Consider the following 16,499-nt stretch of genomic DNA (forward strand, 5'->3'; position numbering starts at 1 on the left):
CTCCCTCTCTGCCTGTCTCGCTCTCTGCCTGTCTCCCTCTCTGCCTGTCTCACTCTGCCTGTCTCGCTGTCTCCCTCTCTGCCTGTCTCGATGTCTGCCTGTCTCTCCCTCTCTGCCTGTCTCACTCTGCCTTTCTCTCTCTGCCTCTCTCTCTGCCCATCTTTTTTTTTTTGTCTCTCTTTTTGCCTGTCTCTCTTTCTGCCTATCTCTGTTTTTGCATGTCTCTCTTTCTGTCTGTCTGCCTGTTTCTAATGCCTAACTGTCCTTTGCCTCGATCACTCTCCTTTTCTCTCTCTCCTCTCCTCTTCTCTCTTTCCTCTCCTCTTCTTTTTTCTTCTCTTCTCTCCTCTTCTCTTTCCTCTTGTCTTCTCTCTCCTCTTCTCTCTTTCCTCTCCTCTTCTCTCTCTCCTCTTCTCTCTTTCCACTTATGTTCTCTCTCTCTCCTCTTCTCTTTCCTCTCCTCTTCTGTCCTCTTCTCTCTTTCCCCTCCCCGTCTCTCTCCTCTTCTCTCTTTCCTCTCGTCTTCTCTCTTCTTCTCTCTTTCCTTTCCTTTCGTCTCCTCTTCTCTTCTCTCTCTCCTCTCTCTCCTCTTCTCTCCTCTTCTCTCTCTCCTCTTCTCTCTTTCCACTTATGTTCTCTCTCTCTCCTCTTCTCTTTCCTCTCCTCTTCTGTCCTCTTCTCTCTTTCCCCTCCCCGTCTCTCTCGTCTTCTCTCTTCTTCTCTCTTTCCTTTCGTCTCCTCTTCTCTTCTCTCTCTCCTCTTCTCTCTTTCCACTTCTGTTCTTTCTCTCTTTCCTCTTCTCTCTTTCCTCACATCTTCTCTCTCTCCTCTTCTCTCTCCACTTCTCTCTTTCCTTTCCTCTTCTCGCTCTCCTCTTCTCTCCTCTCTTCCCTCCTCTTCTCTCTTTCCTCACATCTCCTCTCTTCTCCTCTTCTCTTTCCTCTCCTCTCCTCTCATCTCTTCCCTCCTCTTGTCTCTTTCCTCACATCTTCTCTCTCACCTCTTCTCTTTTCCCTCCTCTCCTCTTCTATCTAATGTGACCTACTTGTTGTGTGTATGTACTGACATGTATGTGGAACTGACCGATACACACACTACATGTTCATGTTTTTATATGTACTGGATGTAAATTGTAAAGTCTGTAATGTCTTTTTCGTTATGTTTCGGAACCCAGTAAGACTAGCTGTCGCCATTGGCGTCTGCGAATGGGGATCCTAATCAAATCAAAATCCTCTTCTCTTATTCCTCTCATTTCTCTCGTTCCTTTCTCTTCTCTCATTCCTTTCTCTTCTCTCATTCCTTTCTCTCCTCTCATTCCTTTCTCTTCTCTCGTTCCTTTCTCTTCTCTCGTTCCTTTCTCTCCTCTCGTTCCTTTCTCTCCTCTCATTCCTTTCTCTTCTCTCGTTCCTTTCTCTTCTCTCGTTCCTTTCTCTCCTCTCATTTCTTTCTCTTCTCTCTTTCCTTTCTCTTCTCTCTTTCCTTTCTCTTCTCTCGTTCCTTTCTCTTCTCTCTTTCCTCTGAACTGCTGACCGACGCTAGAACGACATTCTGTCTCATCATCTCCAAAGAAACCTCATGTATCTGGACAAGCAGGTGGGGTAACGCCCTCTTTTCCTATTGGACTGATCTATCTGCCACGTTTCAGACTCGCTGTCTGTCTGTCTGTTTTTCTGGATGTTTTATGCCTGTCTAATAGTTCTGATTTTTCCTCGCTGCGTTCAAGATGTCATCTCATGTAGGTTCACTTTTGAAATGTTTTGAAGTTTGAAAGTATGCAGTGAAAACCAGCCTGTGTGTGTGTGTGTCTTTGGGGGGATTTCCCATGTCGTGTGACATTTTGGAATACAGTGTGTTTGTAATCTATTATCTATTAGTTTCTATTCATTTTGTCATCTTTTTGTGTGTGTGTGTGGTCTGTCATATAGAGACAAGCAGAACTAGCAGCATCGTTGTCAGTCAGTGAGTGTTACTCTGCTCTAATCTGACTTCCCGTATTGCTCCTCCTCCTCCTCCTCTCCTCCACACTGAACTACCAGGTGAAGGAAAATCAGCCTTTAATCATGACGATTCACACGTTGATAGAGAACTCAGCCCCCAGGCCTCAGCTGTACCAGCACCACGTCAGAGTAAGGTCTTGGCCGGCCAACGCTGCCGGCTAAATGCTGTTTTCTTTAATCGCCGTCCACTTCAGTTGGTTTTTCTGTTGGTCCGTCTTGCAACCTGCAAGTCCCTCATGGTCGTTCACAATACCTCTTTCCTTGTAGCGTTTGTGTTACTGTTAATGTAGCACTTGTTATTCATTCAGCTTTTACTTTACTGTCTCCTCTATTGGTTGGAAAGTCATACCACCAATGTAGGCATGGCTTATATACAGTAGTACTGTATGATGTGTACTGTGTGTTTCACTGTCTGATTAAACCCCTCCTCACTGTCGCGTGTGTGCGTGTGTGTGTGTGCGTGTGCGTGTGCGCGTGTGGTGTGTGTGTGTGTGTGTGTGTGTGTGTGTGTGTGTGTGTATTCCCTTACTCTCTGCTGTCTACGAAAGTTACAGCGACTTGGATGTTGGGACGTTGTTATAGCCTATTAATAAGTAGAGGCCGTTTCTAACCTGACTTGCCGTTAGTACTGTAGTCTTGTGTTTTTGAAGCAGGGGTCCTTAAAGGGGAGAGTGTGTCTGTGAATTCAGGAACACTCGTGCAACATTCCTTTTTTGATTTGCTACCCTCTTTAAGTACTGACCGACATGGCTAGCTAGGGGACTGTAATTGGTGTAACAAAGTGTTGTTGCCAGTGTTGTCCCTGCTGGGGGAAGCTAATTGGTGTGACACAGTGCTGTGTTGCCCCGGGGGACTATATTTAGTGTGACTCCGCATTGTGTTTTCCCGGGGACTGTAATTGGTGTGACACGTTATTGTGTTGCCCGGGGACTGTAGTTAGTGTGACACAGTAATGTGTTGCCCGGGGACTGTAATTGGTGTGACACAGCTTTATGTTGCCAGTGTTATAGGCTAACAGCACAGCTGTGTTTCCACCAGTCTCTTTATGGGAAGTGAGAATGTTCCCACTTTAAAAATGAAGTATCTGAAATCACTAAGTCATTGTGGTTCTGGTTTGATATCATGAACTGAGATATCTAGGGATGATACCATGTGTCATTTTAGACCTCACCTTACTTGCTCCCTCGACGGTGTAAGGTGGCCTTTGCATTCATGCTGTTTTTTTTTTTTGGTGTGACGGATTGTATGATATGACGTTCGACGTGTGGTGTGTGACATCTCTTCTCTGCCACTTTTGTCACCACCTCAGAAGGTGTAAAAGTGCCGCTGTCCCCCTCTGTCCCCATATGTTGTTGTCATATCAACACGGCGACTGCTTCATCTCCACCACACCTGACTGTCAGAGACATGACTCCTCCCTTCCCAGGCTAAAACACCCTGTGATTGACAGGAAGCTCCGTGTGGAATGTCACCAACCTACCACCTGGTCCACGTGATTTCTCTGTGCTGTTTTGCTGTCAGAGAACGGTGCGTGTGGAAAAGAGAGGGAGACAGGTTGCTGTTCTTCTGGACTGACTCATATGTTCATATATTCTGCAAGGAATGCCCTTACGTTTTCTTTGGGGGTGGAGGGACGTACGGAATGGAATCCAACGCAGTTGAAATGATTTAGAATTATATTGAGGACAATGCATTATGGGTTGTGAAGTATATGTGGTAGTATTGACACTAATTAGCAGAGGGACACTTTCCTCTTACTGCCCTTGTTATTTAGTCCAAACTCAGGATGAGACTCTTCACTCTACTAGGAGCTAAAAGGAAAGGGAAAAAGTGAACCAATTCTGTTTATAAAAACACTGGGGCCTGAAACACAGATACTAGATAAACACTGGGGCCTGGATCACAGATACTAGACAAACACTGGGGCCTGAAACACAGATACTAGATAAACACTGGGGCCTGAAACACAGATACTAGATAAACACTGGGGCCTGGATCACAGATACTAGACAAACACTGGGGCCTGGATCACAGATACTAGATAAACACTGGGGCCTGGATCACAGATACTAGACAAACACTGGGGCCTGAAACACAGATACTACACTGGGGCCTGGATCACAGATACTAGACAAACACTGGGGCCTGGATCACAGATACTAGACAAACACTGGGGCCTGGATCACAGATACTAGACAAACACTGGGGCCTGAAACACAGATACTAGATAAACACTGGGGCCTGGATCACAGATACTAGATAAACACTGGGGCCTGAAACACAGATACTAGATAAACACTGGGGCCTGAAACACAGATACTAGATAAACACTGGGGCCTGAAACACAGATACTAGATAAACACTGGGGCCTGAAACACAGATACTAGACAAACACTGGGGCCTGGATCACAGATACTAGATAAACACTGGGGCCTGGATCACAGATACTAGATAATCACTGGGGCCTGGATCACAGATACTAGACAAACACTGGGGCCTGGACTACAGATACTAGACAAACACTGGGGCCTGAAACACAGATACTAGACAAACACTGGGGCCTGAAACACAGATACTAGATAAACACTGGGGCCTGAAACACAGATACTAGACAAACACTGGGGCCTGAAACACAGATACTAGACAAACACCGGGGCCTGAAACACAGATACTAGACAAACACCGGGGCCTGGATCACAGATACTAGATAAACACTGGGGCCTGAAACACAGATACTAGACAAACACCGGGGCCTGGATCACAGATACTAGACAAACACTGGGGCCTGAAACACAGATACTAGACAAACACTGGGGCCTGGATCACAGATACTAGACAAACACTGGGGCCTGAAACACAGATACTAGATAAACACTGGGGCCTGAAACACAGATACTAGACAAACACTGGGGCCTGAAACACAGATACTAGACAAACACTGGGGCCTGGATCACAGATACTAGACAAACACTGGGGGCTGAAACACAGATACTAGACAAACACTGGGGCCTGAAACACAGATGCTAGACAAACACTGGGGCCTGAAACACAGATACTAGACAAACACTGGGGCCTGGATCACAGATACTAGACAAACACTGGGGCCTGGATCACAGATACTAGACAAACACTGGGGCCTGAATCACAGATACTAGACAAACACTGGGGCCTGGATCACAGATACTACACTGGGGCCTGGATCACAGATACTAGACAAACACTGGGGCCTGAAACACAGATACTAGAAAAACACTGGGGCCTGGACTACAGATACTAGACAAACACTGGGGCCTGGATCACAGATACTAGAAAAACACTGGGGCCTGAAACACAGATACTAGACAAACACTGGGGCCTGAAACACAGATACTAGATAAACACTGGGGCCTGGATCACATATACTAGACAAACACTGGGGCCTGGATCACAGATACTAGACAAACACTGGGGCCGGGATCACAGATACTAGACAAACACTGGGGCCGGGATCACAGATACTAGACAAACACTGGGGCCTGGATCACATATACTAGACAAACACTGGGGCCTGGATCACAGATACTAGACAAACACTGGGGCCGGGATCACAGATACTAGACAAACACTGGGGCCGGGATCACAGATACTAGACAAACACTGGGGCCGGGATCACAGATACTAGATAAACACTGGGGCCTGGATCACAGATACTAGATAAACACTGGGGCCTGGATCACAGATACTAGATAAACACTGGGGCCTGAAACACAGATACTAGACAAACACTGGGGCCTGGATCACAGATACTAGACAAACACTGGGGCCTGGATCACAGATACTAGACAAACACTGGGGCCTGGATCACAGATACTAGATAATCACTGGGGCCTGGATCACAGACAGTGGTGTCCTGAAATTATTGACAAAGATGAGCAGTAATGACTGTATAAAATAAATATTTCCAATTCTGAGCTATATTGTATGGAGAGAGAAAAGGGAAATGACATGACTTTATACTACTAATACAATAGCTCAGAGAAAGAGATTTTCTACTAACATTTTTATCTCAAAAAAGTAAAGGTCAAAATTATTGACACCCCTAAAGATTTTTTTGATTAAAGTATTCAAAAGTTTACTATTTGGTTCCTTATTCCTGGCACGCAATGACTACATAAAACTTGTGACTCTACAAACTTGTTGAATGCATTAGTTGTTTGTTTTGGTTGTGTTTCGTATTATTTTGTGCCCAATAGAAATGAATTAATGTTAAATAATGTATTGTTTCATTGTGGAATCTCTTTTATTTGTTAATACGAATGTTTTAAAACGCTTCTACGGTCCAATGACAAACTGCTGGCACCCGTTCAATTTTATAAACTTTATTTATCCACAAGGTGCTATTACTACTGGCAGACATAAGATACCAATTGAAATACAATAATGTACACTTATGCTGAACAAAAATATAAATGCAAAATGCAACAATTTCTAAGATTTTTCTATTTTTTGGTTTTATTTAACCAAGCAGTTCAGTTCATATAAATAAATCAGTCACTTGAAAGAAGCTGGATGTGGAGGCCCTGGGTTGGCGTGGTTACACGTGATCTGCGGTTGTGAGGCCGGTTGGACGTACTGCCAAATTCTCTAAAACGCCGTTGGAGGCAGCTTATGGTAGAGAAATTAACATGAAATTCTCTGGCAACAGCTCTGGTGGACATTCCTGCAGTCAGCATGCCAATTGCACACCCTCCCAAACTTGAGACATCTGTGGCATTGTGTTGTGTCACAAAACTGCACATTTTAATGTGGCCTTTTATTGTCCCCAGCACAAGGTGCACCTGTGTAATGATTATGCCGTTTAATCAGCTTCTTGATATGCTACACCTGTCAGGTGGACGGATTATCTTGGCGAAGGAGAAATGCTCACTAACAGGGATGTAAACAAATTTGTGCACAACATTTGGAATAAATGTTTTTTGTTGTGCAGTATGGAACATTACTTGGATTTATTTTATTTCAGCTCATGAAACATGAGACCAACACTTTACATATTGCGTTTTATATTTGTGTTCAGTGTTGTAATACAAGCACTACAGGTGCAGTAGTCCGTACAGGACAGTAACAGAGCATTGTCATGAAGCTGCATTAGATCTGATTCTACCTATAGGCTATGTGTCTGTTTGTGTCTTTATGTCCGTCTTACAACTGTCCTTCCTACAGATGAGCCCAGAGGACTACAGGGAACACGCCTACATGTGCAGCCCGGAGGACGTTGACATTGATGTAAGTTCAACACGTCCTGACACAACGTACTACTGCTGTACTGCTGTAATACTACAGACCTGGTACAGCGTTTTATATAGTTCACTGTGTTCCTACCTTCCTATCGTGTTGTTATCTCTAGAAAGATAACCTGTGTTGTTGTCACTAGAAGGATAACCTGTGGTGTTGTCTCTAGAAGGATAACCTGTGGTGTTGTCTCTAGAAGGATAACCTGTGGTGTTGTCTCTAGAAGGATAACCTGTGGTGTTGTCTCTAGAAAGATAACCTGTGTTGTTGTCTCTAGAAGGATAACCTGTGGTGTTGTCTCTAGAAGGATAACCTGTGGTGTTGTCTCTAGAAGGATAACCTGTGGTGTTGTCTCTAGAAGGATAACCTGTGGTGTTGTCTCTAGAAGGATAACCTGTGGTGTTGTCTCTAGAAGGATAACCTGTGTTGTTGTCTCTAGAAGGATAACCTGTGGTGTTGTCTCTAGAAGGATAACCTGTGGTGTTGTCTCTAGAAGGATAACCTGTGGTGTTGTCTCTAGAAGGATAACCCGTGGTGTTGTCTCTAGAAGGATAACCTGTGTTGTTGTCTCTAGAAGGATAACCTGTGGTGTTGTCTCTAGAAGGATAACCTATGGTGTTGTCTCTAGAAGGATAACCTGTGTTGTTGTCTCTAGAAGGATAACCTGTGTTGTCTCTAGAAGGATAACCTGTGTTGTTGTCTCTAGAAGGATAACATGTGTTGTTGTCTCTAGAAGGATAACCTGTGGTGTTGTCTCTAGAAGGATAACCTGTGTTGTTGTCTCTAGAAGGATAACATGTGTTGTTGTCTCTAGAAGGATAACCTGTGTTGTTGTCTCTAGAAGGATAACCTGTGTTGTCTCTAGAAGGATAACCTGTGTTGTCTCTAGAAGGATAACCTGTGGTGTTGTCTCTAGAAGGATAACCTGTGGTGTTGTCTCTAGAAAGATAACCTGTGGTGTTGTCTCTAGAAGGATAACCTGTGTTGTTGTCTCTAGAAGGATAACCTGTGTTGTTGTCTCTAGAAGGATAACCCGTGGTGTTGTCTCTAGAAGGATAACCTGTGTTGTTGTCTCTAGAAAAATAACCTGTGTTGTTATCTCTAGAAATATAACATGTGTTGTTATCTCTAGAAATATAACATGTGTTGTTATCTCTAGAAAGATAACCTGTGTTATCTGAACTCTAGAAGGATAACATGTGTTGTTGTCTCTAGAAAGATAACCTGTGTTGTTGTCTCTAGAATGATAACCTGTGTTGTCTGATCTCTAGAAAGATAACCTGGGCTATCTGATCTCTAGAAGGATAACCTGGGCTATCTGATCTCTAGAAAGATAACCTGGGCTATCTGATCTCTAGAAGGATAACCTGGGCTATCTGATCTCTAGAAGGATAACCTGGGCTATCTGATCTCTAGAAGGATAACCCGGGCTATCTGATCTCTAGAAGGATAACCCGGGCTATCTGATCTCTAGAAGGATAACCCGGGCTATCTGATCTTTCGAAGGATAACCCGGGCTATCTGATCTCTAGAAGGATAACCTGGGCTATCTGATCTCTAGAAGGATAACATGGGCTATGTGATCTCTAGAAAGATAACCTGTGTTGTCTGATATCTAGAAGGATAACCTGGGCTATGTGATCTCTAGAAAGATAACCTGTGTTGTCTGATCTCTAGAAGGATAACCCGGGCTATCTGATCTCTAGAAGGATAACCCGGGCTATCTGATCTTTCGAAGGATAACCCGGGCTATCTGATCTCTAGAAGGATAACCCGGGCTATCTGATCTTTCGAAGGATAACCCGGGCTATCTGATCTCTAGAAGGATAACCTGGGCTATCTGATCTCTAGAAGGATAACCTGGGCTATCTGATCTCTAGAAGGATAACCTGGGCTATCTGATCTCTAGAAGGATAACCTGGGCTATCTGATCTCTAGAAGATTAACCTGGGCTATCTGATCTCTAGAAGGATAACCTGGGCTATCTGATCTCTAGAAAGATAACCTGGGCTATGTGATCTCTAGAAGGATAACCTGGGCTATCTGATCTCTAGAAGGATAACCTGTCTTGTCTGATCTCTAGAAGGATAACCTGGGCTATCTGATCTCTAGAAGGATAACCTGGGCTATCTGATCTCTAGAAAGATAACCTGGGCTATCTGATCTCTAGAAAGATAACCTGGGCTATCTGATCTCTAGAATGATAACCTGGTCTATCTGATCTAATGACCCATAATGATGTTTCTCCTCAGGCCAAGCTGAGCAGGTTGTGTGAACAGGACAAGGTTGTGAGGATACGCGAGGACAAGCTCCAGCAGCTACACAGAGAGAAGGTAATGGATCTGTCTACGGTGCACCATGTTGTTGTCTGGCAGTCTCTATTCACCACGTACTTCATTCAACACGACACGTGGGCCCAATATGTAGCTGTCATAAAACGTTGGTTACTTGGCGTTTTTTTTTTTTGTTGTTGTCAACATGTCATGACACCTATCGTAAGTGTTGGACAATGACATGGATAATTACACTGCCTTGACACCCAGAGATACAAGAAGTCGTGTTTATAATGACACTGTGTTCCAGTGCTGAAGTGAACTTTTCCAATATGTAACGGTGGTCCCGTCTACAGCACACCCTGGAGACGGCCCTGCTGTCGGCCAGTCAGGAGATAGAGATGAGTGCTGATAACCCAGCAGCCGTACACAGTGTTATCCAGCAGAGAGACGTGCTGCAAAGTGGCCTGCTCAGCACCTGTAGAGAACTGTCACGCGTCAACACTGTGAGTTAATACGTATATCCACTCCTACACGCAGATACAAACACACTGAAATCTTACCAGAGAGGAGAGTTTAGTGAACTCTCTTCCCCTACCCCAGGAGTTGGAGCGGTCGTGGAGGGAGTATGAGAAGCTGGAGGGAGACGTCTCATTGGCCAAGAACAACCTGCTGGAGCAGCTCGAGGTCCTGGGGAGCCCTCAGGTAAACCACAACAACCCCGACCTTACTCTGCCTTACTCTGTTGGGAGTATGTAGTTGATGAAGAATAGGGGTCCCAGCACCGAGCCCTGGGGAACACCCTGTGGGACTTTGTTAGTGTCAGATGTGTAGCCATCGAGAAATAGTCAGGGTTTCCTGTTAGTGAGGTCATTTTACCCCCATCCATCCATTCATCCATCCATCTATTCATCCATTCATCCATCCATTCATCCATCCATTCATCCATCCATCTATTCATCCATCTATTCATCCATGCATCCATCCATCTATTCATCCATCCATTCATCCATCCATTCATCCATCTATTCATCTATTCATCCATCCATTCATCCATCCATTCATCCATCCATCTATTCATCCATCTATTCATCCATTCATCCATCCATCTATTCATCTATTCATCCATTCATCCATTCATCCATCCATCTATTCATCTATTCATCCATCCATTCATCCATCCATTCATCCATCCATCTATTCATCCATTCATACATCCATTCATCCATCTATTCATCCATCCATTCATCCATCTATTCATCCATCCATCCATCTATTCATCCATTCATCTATTCATCCATCCATCCATCCATCCATCCAGCTGATGGATTTGTAATTACATCAGTGGGGAAATAGAGCTGTAAGGCACCCAGGTGATTGATAACCACATTGTGAGAAGGGCAGCTTCTAATCACATCTGAGGGATGTGTGTTTTTTCTCCCACCCATCTCTCTCGTTCTCTCTTTTATATTACTCTTGAAAGTAACATTTTTGTTGGACCGTGTGTAATTTACCCATAAAGTGATCTCTCACTCTCTCTCGCTCTCCCTGTTTCTCTCTGCCTCTCTCTCTCTCGGTCTCTATCCGTCTCTCTCTCCCTCTCTGTCTCTCTCTGTCTCTCTCTCTCTCTCTCTCTCTCTCTCTCTCTCTCTCTCTCTCTCTCTGCCTCTCTCTCTCTCTGCCTCTCTCTCTCTCTGCCTCTCTCTCTCTCTACCTCTCTGCCTCTGTCTCTCTGCATATCTCTCTGCCTCTGCCTCTCTCTCTCTGTCTCTCTGCCTCTCTGTCTCTATCTCTCTCTGCCTCTCTGTCTGTATGTTTGTCTCTCTCTCTTTCTCTCTCTCTCTCTTTCTCTCTCTCTCTCTCTCTGTCTCACTGCCTCTCTCTCTCTTACTCTCTCGCTCTCACAAATTCAAATTCAAGCTGCTTTATTGGCTTGAAAACATTGTGTCAATATTGCCAAAGCAACAATATATACATTGTAATACAATGACAAATAATAATATAGAATGGCAGTAAATAATAATACAAAATTAAATATAAAAATAGTAACAATAAAATGGTAACAGTCAATAGTCTCTCTCTCTCTCTCTCTCTGTCTCTCTCTCTTTCTCTCTCTCTCGCTCTCTCTTGTTCTCTCTCTTAACATTCTCTTTTCATTTAGACAGTAAAAACCCTTCTCCTTCCCACCATTCTTGATGAATGTATTCCTCAGTCAGAGCCCTGATTCACTATTGTAGCCTCAAAGAGATGTGAGATGGCAGCCTCTATGCCCTTCACACACACACACACACACACACACACACACACACACACACACACACACACACACACACACACACACACACACACACACACACACACACACACACAAAAGCCTGTCATCAGCAGAGTGTGTCTTATTGTCTGCTTCTCTTTACCCTTATCTCTCAGCCACAGGCCTAATGGAAGGATTCTCTGAGATAGATAAGAGCTCACTGCTCACCTTTCTCTCTCAATTCAATTCAAGGGGCTTTATTGGCATGGGAAACATATGTTAACATTGCCAAAGCAAGTGAAATAGATACATTTACATTTTTTTTACATTTTAGTCATTTAGCAGACGCTCTTATCCAGAGCGACTTACAGTAGAGTGCATACATTTTATTACATTTTTTACATACTGAGACAAGGATATCCCTACCGGCCAAACCCTCCCTAACCCGGACGACGCTATGCCAATTGTGCGTCGCCCCACGGACCTGCGACAGAGCCTGGGCGTGAACCCAGAGACTCTGGTGGCGCAGCTAGCACTGATATGCAGTGCCCTAGACCACTGCGCCACCCGGGAGACCGGAGACCGGGTAAATAATAAACAAAAGTGAAATAAACAATACAAATGAACAGTAAACATTACACTCACAGAAGTTTCAAAAGAATAAAGACATTACAAATGTCATATTATATATATACAGTGTTGTAACGATGTGCAAATGGTTCAAGTACACAAGGGAAAATAAATAAGCATAAATATGGGTTGTATTTAAAATGGTGTTTGTTCTTCACTGGTTGACCTTTTCTTAGTGGCAACAGGTCACAAATCTTACTGCTGTGATGGCACACTGTGGTATTTCACCCAGTAGATATGGGAGTTTATCAAAATCGGGTTTGTTTTCAAATTCTTTGTGGATCTGTGTAATCTGAGGGAAATATGTGTCTCTAATATGGTCATACATTGGGCAGGAGGTTAGGAAGTGCAGCTCAGTTTCCACCTCATTTTGTGGGCAGTGTGCACATAGCCTTGTGTTGCTGTCCTGGGGCTTTGTGGTTTGTGTTTGTGAACAGAGCCCTAGGACCAGTTTGCTTAGGGGACTCTTCTCCAGGTTCATCTCTCTGTAGGTGATGGCTTTGTTATGGAAGGTTTGGGAATCGCTTCCTTTTAGATGGTTGTAGAATTTAACGGCTCTTTTTTGGATTTTGATAATTAGTGGGTATCGGCCTAATTCTTCTCTGCATGAATTATACGGTGTTTTATGTTGTACACAGAGGATATTTGTTGCAGAATTCTGCATGCAGTCTCAATTTGATGTTTGTCCCATTTTGTGAATTCTTGGTTGGTGAGCGGACCCCAGACCTCACAACCATGAAGGGCAATGGGTTCTATAACTGATATTTTAGCCAGATCCTAATTGGTAATTAGAAGTTTATGTTCCTTTTGGTGGCACAGAATGCCCTTCTTGCCTCGTCTCTCAGATCGTTCACAGTTTTGTGGAAGTTTTCTGTGGCGCTGATGTTTAGGCCAAGGTATGTATAGTTTTTTTTGTGTGCAACGGTGTCTAGATGGAATTTGTATTTGTGGTCCTGGCAACTGGACCTTTTTTGGAACACCATTATTTTTGTCTTACTGAGATTTACTGTCAGGGCCCAGGTCTGGCAGATTCTATGAAAAAGATCTACAGTACCAGTCAAAAGTTTGGACACACCTACTCATTCCAGGGTTTTTTCTTTATTTTGACTATTTTCTACATTGTATAACAATAGTGAAGACATCAAAACTATGAAATAACACATATGGAATCATGTAGAAACAAAAAAAGTGTTAACTTCTACTGCCTCAGAAACCCGGATCCGGGAGCACCCCCCACCCCCCACACACTGTTTAGCATAGCTAGCATAGCTTCACAAGTAGATAGTAGCATCTAAATATCATTAAATCACAAGTCCAAGACACCAGATGAAAGATACAGATCTTGTGAATAAAGCCACCATTTCCGATTTTTAAAATGTTTTACAGGGAAGACACAATATGTAAAGATGTACATCTATTACCTAAAAACACATTAGCATAATCCACCATCTTTTATTTGTCCACCAACACCAGTAGCCATCACCAATTCGGCTAAACTAAGATATTTATAGCCCCTAACCAACAAAAAAACTCATTAGATGACAGTCTGATAACATATTTATGGTATGGGATAGGTTTTGTTAGAAAAATGTGCATATTTCAGGTAGCTGCCATAGGTTACAATTGCACCCACCGTCACAAATGGACTAGAATAATTACAATGAGCAACGTGTTTACCTAACTACTAATCATCAAACATTTCGTAAAAATACACAGCATACACTAATCGAAAGACACAGATCCTGTGAATACAGACAATATTTCAGATTTTCTAAGTGTCTTACAGCGAAAACACAATAAATCGTTATATTAGCATAGCACATAGCACATAGCAGCCCAGCATTGATTCTAGCCAAAGTGAGCGATAAAAGTCAACATCGCCAAAAGATATTAATTTTTTCACTAACCTTCTCAGAATTCTTCCGATGACACTCCTGTAACATCATTTTACAATATACATATACAGTTTGTTCGAAAAGGTGCATATTTAGCCATACAAAACCGTGGTTACACAATGAAAATAGTAGCAAAACAAGCCTGAAAATGTCGGTCGCCATCTTTCAGAGTGATCTAGTTTAATTAATAGCTAATCATATACTTGACTAAAAAATACAGGGTTTACAGGAATCGAAAGACAAATTAGTTCTTAATGCAACCGCTGATTTACATTTTTAAAATTATCCTTACTTTTCAATACAGGGTTCGCCAAGTGAAGCTATACCAAACAAAATGGCGAAATATGCGTTTAAAATATTTCGACAGAAACACGATTTATCATATTAAATATTGCTTACTTTGAGGTGTTCTTCCATCAGATTCTTGGGCAATGTATCCTTTCTATGTTATAAACGTCTTTTGGTCGATAGATGTCCTCTGTCCTTCGAAATGTCCACCACCAACGACCGACACCCCAAAACGTGTCCAAAGTTTCAGAGTGCACAACAAATAAATTCCTCTAAAATCGCACTAAACGGATATAAATTGCTATAAAACGGTTCAAATTAACTACATTATGATGTTTTTAACACCTAAAACGAGTAAAAACATGACCGGAGAAATATTGCTGGTTAGAAAACGATTTGGAACGAGGCAGGTCCGATGCCCTTCACGCTTCAGGCGCACGACGAGAAAGGGCGGTCTCTATACATTTTGGTCTTTTATACTGGCTGTGAATATCCCATCGATTCCATTGAAAGCGTGATGACGTACAGACACCCAGAGGAAGACGTAGGCAGTGTCGGTTTCTTCATAGCATTCACTGTCGCCTTAAAAACAGACCCCAGATCAGAGGTAAAAAAAATTGAAATCTGAACCCTGTCATGAAAAGTGCTGTAGAAATTGTTCTGTACAACTCAGAGACAAAATTTCAACTTCTATAGAAACTAGAAGGTGTTTTCTATCCAATAATAACAATAATATGCATATTGTACGATCAAGAATTTAGCACGAGGCAGTTTAATTTGGAGACACAAATATGCTAATGCGGAACAGCACCCCCTATAGTTCCAAGAGGTTAAACAAATCAAAATATATTTTATATTCTTCAAAGTAGCCATCCTTTGATGACAGCTTTGCTTTGCCTTGTTTTTTGGCATTCCACACTACTTTCCTTCCATCTATAGCATTTCTTAATATTATTCAGTTGCTGTTGATTTGATGCCTCATGACTGAGTACTACTGCCAAGAGATGAGCTATAGGTGTACCTACCATAGGAGTCCCCTCGAAGCCTACCATTGACTATGTACATACCCAGCGTGCGACAGAACTGCAGGAGTTGTGTCCTGTTTTTGTTGGTTATGTTGTTGTGCCTAGGGGGGCACATGGGGGAGGGAATACTGTCACCTCCAGGCAGGTGTTTGTCCCCCTGTGTGCTGAGGGTGTCAGGTTCTTGTCCGGTTCTGGCATTTAGGTCGCCACAGACTGGTACATGTTCCTGGGCCTGGAAATCTTCCCCCCTCTCTCTCTTTTTCTTTCTGTCAAATTTACATTGTTAATTTACAAGCTGTGTGTGTGTGTGTGTGTGTGTTCAGACGGAGCCCCCCAGCCATCAGCATGTCCACATCCAGAAGGAGCTGTGGAGGATCCAGGATGTAATGGAGGCCCTCAACAAGAACAAAGCCCAGAGACACACAGACACACAGGGATACTACGGCTCCACACCCATCTCCAACAAACACAAGAGTGAGGTGAGGACCAGACAAATGCTAGCAAGCACGCAGCACACGGATGGACAGACAGGCACGCAACATGACGCATCTATCGCACACACACACACACACACACACACACACACACACACACACACACACACACACACACACACACACACACACACACACACACACACACACACACACACACACACACACACACACACGTCGACTAGACTCGTTGGTTGTACAGTATGTGGCTGGTTATATTCAACAGCTAGTGGAGGGTTGTGTAAATCCCCATGTAAGCCTGTTCTTCTGCTCTGCTGTGTGACTGGATGAGTCACTGACCTTGTCGTCCCTACTGTGACTCGGCCTGTAACAAGGCTGGCCAGTAGTTACCCCTTGGGTGTGTACCCTTACTGC

General features: G+C 43.4%; 1 protein-coding gene across 14 annotated transcripts in view; it reads left to right on the forward strand.

The window, feature by feature from the left end:
* The window catches only part of LOC129861971 (pleckstrin homology domain-containing family A member 5-like), a 260,961-nt gene that overhangs the window by 206,673 nt on the left and 37,789 nt on the right, over positions 1 to 16,499 (forward strand). For 9 of the 14 annotated variants that reach the window (XM_055933206.1, XM_055933212.1, XM_055933207.1 and 6 more), the window contains 8 exons: positions 1,540 to 1,593; positions 1,724 to 1,735; positions 2,037 to 2,126; positions 7,197 to 7,259; positions 9,518 to 9,598; positions 9,895 to 10,044; positions 10,142 to 10,243; positions 15,954 to 16,109. In XM_055933206.1, coding sequence (XP_055789181.1) covers positions 1,540 to 1,593; positions 1,724 to 1,735; positions 2,037 to 2,126; positions 7,197 to 7,259; positions 9,518 to 9,598; positions 9,895 to 10,044; positions 10,142 to 10,243; positions 15,954 to 16,109 — 708 coding nt within the window. The remainder of the gene's footprint in view (positions 1 to 1,539; positions 1,594 to 1,723; positions 1,736 to 2,036; positions 2,127 to 7,196; positions 7,260 to 9,517; positions 9,599 to 9,894; positions 10,045 to 10,141; positions 10,244 to 15,953; positions 16,110 to 16,499) is intronic. The other 5 variants (XM_055933214.1, XM_055933215.1, XM_055933216.1 and 2 more) reach the window with 3 other exon arrangements.

This window comes from Salvelinus fontinalis, chromosome 9 (assembly GCF_029448725.1).
Source record: "Salvelinus fontinalis isolate EN_2023a chromosome 9, ASM2944872v1, whole genome shotgun sequence".
Classification (NCBI taxonomy): Eukaryota; Metazoa; Chordata; class Actinopteri; order Salmoniformes; family Salmonidae; genus Salvelinus; species Salvelinus fontinalis.